Genomic DNA, 6,213 nt, shown 5'->3' with positions numbered 1-6,213 from the left:
AATAAACTGTTAAATCGCTGCGCGTGGCGCTGACGTTATTTATAAATAAGTAAATACACCGTTTAAAAATAAATAAATAATACAGTCCGCCACTTTCAAATGTTTCTTGCCGTTGTTTTTTTCACACCTGATGACGACCGTTTGTGTTATGGTCGAAACGTCGTGAGAATTTTTATTGTTTTATATATTTATTATTTTATTGTTTCCCTTCAACGTGACTTTACCGAAAGAGCTAAGAATATGAATTACTGCAGTCACGAAAGCTTTAAATCAAAATTTAGGCATTGAGTAGTTACACAAACAGTGGCCATTACAGGCCATCCACGTGATATGTCTGCTGATATTTAGTGCTATCTCGTGGCAAAGTCTAGAAAATATAAATATTGGAGACACGTATTCGGGGTTTTTTTTACAGAAAATAAAACTGATCAAGTTTACTAAATTAACAAATAAAATAGTGTCTGGTTGCATGCAGGGTGATGTACAGTTGAGAACATGCAAGCTGTGAAAGTTTGAGTTCAAAAGTCCTCCACCCACAGCACGTGCCTGGACTCGCACGCTATTTTATTGTTGCACATATGTAACATGTACTTGAATCAATAAATCAATGTCTCGTTACAGTTGTTAGTTTGGATTATAAGCACGTTAATCTACAAGCGGCTACTGAGTATCAGATAAGCCTTTATTCCTTTCACAGCAAGGTGTTTTTCAACAGTACATGCCCTTCCAGCTAGCCACTTTATTGTTGTATTAATTGTGTAAACTTGGCCAACTTGATTTTTGGCTAAAAGTTGCAGAAAGAGGAAATTACCCTGGTGCTGAAATAATTTTTATTTTCATAAATGTGCCACTAGATGGCAGCAGACACATCACTTATCGTCTGTGTGGCTCGCAAACAAAACATGAGTTTGGTTTCCAGCCTGCCCAATCATAATCCTCTTCTCATCGTTACCACATTTGAATACATTTGGTCACGTGAAATATCAAATTCACGCGAGAGAAGATGGGACGAGCTGCGAAAGAGTTAATTTAAAAAATCGAGTTCATGACATCGAGTCCCACTCATAACTGCAGGTGGGGCTCTCATAGTGGAAACATTTGGTCGAATCTTCCACACTGACCGCACGACTTGGAATAGGGAGGAGTTAGTGGGGGCCGCGACTAGTTCTCACACTTTACCCCACCACACATGATCTAAGGATTTAGTAATTGTGGTGTACCCATTTATACTGCTGAGTGACTTTACCGAAAGAACCAAAGAAGAAGAGGTGTGGGATTTAAGAAGCGTCCGTCTCTCATAGAACCAGCAACCTCTGAAATGCGAGCCCAGCATGCAAACCATTCCACCACGACACTGTCCCATCATGCATGCATCAGCGTATAATTTGTTTAAATTGTAAAATCGTCATACGCACGATTTTATGAATATAATGTGAGCTGAATAATTGCTATGAGTTTAATCGATATATGCTTACCTCGTGGTGAATGTGGACGTACGTGTTTGTGAGTGTGTGTTTTAGCGCTGGAGAGAGCGGTAGTGTAGTTGTTAGCGCTACGCTGCGCTATGAACCCGGCGTCCCCAGTTCGACTCCTGCTCAAGGCCAACACCAGTGGCGATTTTTTAAACCGGTACTGGGCCTCCCCTAGGTCGATTCGGCCTTAAGTGAGTACCTGGTGTGGTGTATAAACATCGCTACGCGAAGGACAAAGGCGATCGTGAGTGGTGCTGGCTACCCACCTACTTCGTGTATCGTCCGGCATTCATAGTTGCTCGCTAACAGCACTTGCCCCAACAGTCTGTTAAGGCTATAAGGTGGGTGTTTGTTTTTGTTGGCCAGGTACTATGCTCTGTATGATTCGTCAAACCCGCAGGTTATGCTTGCAGCATACCACAAAGCACCCTGCCTCACCATCTCCAACCCCTTAATAACATCCCAGGTGTAATTGTATGTCTGCATTAACGCCTAACGCTTACACTCGTTCTTATGGAAACATCCTACTTTTGTAAACCGTAGCTCTTAGGCCAGATGTAAAGCTCCCCTTTTAGCATTGAGACGCACGCAAGTAATTGTCCCTGAACCCTCATGGCTAACCCTAGCACCTCATCTTATCCTGCATTTATGATTTACATTTCCATGATAAGGGGGCCATGAATGTTTGCTACTTCTCGTTGCAACAGTCGATGCACGGGTGCTGTTGTCATTTTTTATCTCAGCAAATTATTTGCAGATACAATAATGAGATGTAATTTTGGCATATAAAACCAGCACATGTTGACATCCAGGGGCGGAGCCAGGATTTTGACTTGGGGGGGCTGTATTCAATATTCTGAGATATCCAGTGTATATTTTCCAATGGGCGCTACAAATGTATAAAACAAATTTTATTGGATTTGAACGCGGAGTTTATTAATAGGTTGGAGCCGCTGTTGTGGCTAATAATTTTGATAAGTTCGAAAGGCTGCCGCTCAAGCAGCCTGCAGGACAGCACAAGGTGGCAGCCTGCAGGGCAGCAGCACGAGGTGGCAGCCTGCAGAATTTTACTCCAGCCAGAGATCCGGTTATCACGATTACCGACTTTCCCAAAATATCAGGGGGGCTTAGACCCCCCAGCCCCCTCCCCCCGTGGCCCCGCCCCTGCTGACATATTACTCTTGCCAATTATGTAACTTGGTCTTTAAAGTTCACTCTGCAATTTAAAACAAGGTTTTTCTAATGAAATGTGTTTATTTCAATAGTGTTACTGAATAGTCCATTCAGATGGAATATCTAGCTTTTTACGGTGTCCAGCAGGCTTTGGTAATTGCATTTTAAAATACACGCTCCTTACCATTGTGTTACATAAAGTATATTTTAAAAAGGTTTACATAAACAGTGAGGGCTTTAGGAGGTTGGCAACATTTCAGATGACATGACAGCCTAAGCGGAATGCTGTATTTTTTCTATATATAAACAAAATGTAATAACTTAATGACGCACCACAGACCTATGGGCGTATGTTAATCTGCAGGTTGAGAGATGAACACCCAGTGGTGAGGGATTTAATTAAGATCTGGATAGCCTCACCGCTGCCGATGAACACAGAGGCGAAACAGCGACACGTGGCAGAAATATCTTTATCATCAGCTACTAATGCACGGGCCAGAACAGTGGAGCTATTATTAAACTTAACGTGAGAATGAGCGTTACGGTCACAGTTAGGGGTTTAAAAACACAGCTCACGCTAAACTATCATTTCTGAGCGAACCATGCGTGCTTCAAAGTGGAACTGTCATCACGATCCATCTCCAGCCGGAAATATAGACCATGAAAAGACATTTGACTTGGTGATAGAAAGTGATTCAGCCATACAAGCCGGAGTGACTGCATTGAGACGACAGATATAGCGGGGGAGGTGTAAGGGGAAGATTTGGGGGGGAGATTGAGGAGGGAGGTGGTGGGGAGAGGTGGAGGGGGAAGGTGGAGGAGGTGGAGGGGGAAGGTGGAGGAGGTGGAGGAGCTTGATGATTTCCTTCCCCCACTAATTTCTTCACATTTCCAGCCCTGATGATGGTCCCCTCTACACACGGATGCCCTATTTTCAGGAAAGGGATACATTGTGTTTTGTTCTTGCACATACTGTGTAATTGCAACTATATATTTACAAAAAAATCCTATTTTTCTGGAGAAAAAAAACCTATTGTGTATATTCTAACCTTCGTCCGTTGTGATGTTCACCTTTCCTATACTTTGCACTCGTGTTTTTATTTAGTTTGTTCTTGCACCGTCCTGAGCCGCGCCTCGCTGGACATCTGTGAAAAAGAGCTTCATAGCTCACCGGATTCCTCCTGCTACAGTCTAAATACAGAATATCATCATCCTGTCTGTCAATCATCTCCATGCTTGCGGGCGGGTGGGCGGAGTGTGATATTGACGTCACGGGGGGTGGGCGGGTCCCAGCGCGAGCCGCTCTTAGGCGTGAGCGCCCCACCGAGCATCCCACACAGCATCTCGCAACTGCACACACACACACCGCCAGCGCAGCTGATTGGCGCGTCTTCTTTTGTTTAGCCTTTGGGAGGGTGGGGGTTTTGTTGTTGTTTATTGTTTAGACTGAAGACAATTCTATTTAGATTCGCCCGCTTGAGAAGACAGTATGGCTGGCCGGTGGTGCTGGTTGTGGCTGCTGCTGCTGGTGACTGTGCAAGTCCAATGCCAGCGCATGTGTGTGGAGGTAGGTGTCTGTGTGTGTGTGTGGAGGTAGGTGTCTGTGTGTGTGTGTGGAGGTAGGCGTCTGTGTGTGTGGAGGTAGGTGTCTGTGTGTGTGTGTGGAGGTAGGTGTCTGTGTGTGTGTGTGGAGGTAGGTGTCTGTGTGTGTGTGGAGGTAGGTGTGTGTGTGGAGGTAGGTGTGTGTGTGGAGGTAGGTGTCTGTGTGTGTGTGTGGAGGTAGGTGTCTGTGTGTGTGTGTGGAGGTAGGTGTCTGTGTGTGGAGGTAGGTGTCTGTGTGTGTAGGTAGGTGTCTCTGTGTGTGTGGAGGTAGGTGTCTGTGTGTGTGGAGGTAGGTGTCTGTGTGTGTGTGGAGGTAGGTGTGTGTGTGGAGGTAGGTGTGTGTGTGTGTGGAGGTAGGTGTGTGTGTGTGTGTGGAGGTAGGTGTCTGTGTGTGTGTGTGGAGGTAGGTGTGTGTGGAGGTAGGTGTGTGTGTGGAGGTAGGTGTGTGTGTGTGTGTAGGTAGGTGTCTCTGTGTGTGTGTGGAGGTAGGTGTCTGTGTGTGTGTGTGGAGGTAGGTGTGTGTGTGTGTGTGGAGGTAGGTGTCTGTGTGTGTGTGTAGGTAGGTGTCTCTGTGTGTGTGTGTGGAGGTAGGTGTCTCTGTGTGTGTATGGAGGTAAGTGTCTCTGTGTGTGTGTGGAGGTAGGTGTGTGTGTGTGGAGGTAGGTGTCTCTGTGTGTGTGTGGAGGTAGGTGTCTCTGTGTGTGTGTGGGTCCACTTGCACACACGGCTGTGCACTGCCCGCTACCATATGGCAAGGTAGTCCCTGCTGCCGGCTGGCGATGGTGGTGTGATGGTGATAGTAAGTCACCATCCACGTTGTGATGGTGATGGTGATAGTAAGTCACCATCCACATGGTGATGGTGATAGTAAGTCACCATCCACGTTGTGATGGTGATAGTAAGTCACCATCCACGTTGTGATGGTGATGGTGATAGTAAGTCACCATCACCATCCACGTTGTGATGGTGATAGTAAGTCACCATCCACGTTGTGTGTGTGTGGAGGTAGGTGTGTGTGTGTGGAGGTAGTATAGTATGGTGAGTATAGTATGGTGATAGTAAGTCACCATCCACGTTGTGATGGTGATAGTAAGTCACCATCACCATCCACGTTGTGATGGTAATAGTAAGTCACCATCACCATCCACGTTGTGATGGTGATGGTGATAGTAAGTCACCATCCACGTTGTTTATGGTGATAGTAAGTCACCATCCACGTTGTGATGGTGATAGTAAGTCACCATCCACGTTGTGATGGTGATAGTAAGTCACCATCACCATCCACGTTGTGATGGTGATAGTAAGTCACCATCACCATCCACGTTGTGATGGTGATAGTAAGTCACCATCCACGTTGTGATGGTGATAGTAAGTCACCATCCACGTTGTGATGGTGATAGTAAGTCACCATCACCATCCACGTTGTGATGGTGATAGTAAGTCACCACGTTGTGGTGCTGCTGCTGCTACACTGACTGCGTCGATGTCGGCTTGCGACGTTTCGGCATCTGTGTCCTACGGAATGACACAACGTGCATCAATAAGATTACATATCGTCCGTTTCGAATGGCAATGCATTAGGTAATAAATGTAAGGTGACCGTATTGAGGGTTTTATATATGAGAATAAGTGCGGTGTTTGCAGCCTGCATGCCCCGTCGCTACACGCTCTGTGTGTAGACCCACTTCGCACGTGTACACACAGCACAACGTGGACACACTTCATAGAGATGTTGCATACCAAGGGTATAGGGTGTGCAAGACTTAATGTGCTGGCCCTGCACGTTACAGACTGCTGTTGTGCCTACTGTGTGTGGACGTATATGGGCGGTTAATTTACAGTTTATATTGCGAATAAGTACTCGGTGTATATTTCTATATGAAGACTGTATTTGATATGCATTTGATGTACATATAAGCACACCTGTAGATTGTTACACGTTACAGTACTGTGTGTGTAGTAGTAG

General features: G+C 45.6%; 1 protein-coding gene across 1 annotated transcript in view; it reads left to right on the top strand.

The window, feature by feature from the left end:
* Positions 1–3,945: 3,945 nt before the first annotated feature.
* Positions 3,946–6,213, top strand: part of LOC116947418 (endosome/lysosome-associated apoptosis and autophagy regulator family member 2-like) — a 303,120-nt gene continuing 300,852 nt past the window's right edge. The window contains exon 1 of the mRNA XM_032963112.2: positions 3,946–4,212. Within this exon, the coding sequence (XP_032819003.1) occupies positions 4,135–4,212 (78 nt within the window). The 5' untranslated portion in view covers positions 3,946–4,134. The remainder of the gene's footprint in view (positions 4,213–6,213) is intronic.

This window comes from Petromyzon marinus, chromosome 30 (genome assembly GCF_048934315.1).
Source record: "Petromyzon marinus isolate PM22_M1 ecotype Great Lakes invasive population chromosome 30, UKy_Petmar_22M1.pri1.0, whole genome shotgun sequence".
NCBI classification, from domain to species: domain Eukaryota; kingdom Metazoa; phylum Chordata; class Hyperoartia; order Petromyzontiformes; family Petromyzontidae; genus Petromyzon; species Petromyzon marinus.
This window is presented reverse-complemented; position numbering and strand designations above follow the sequence as displayed.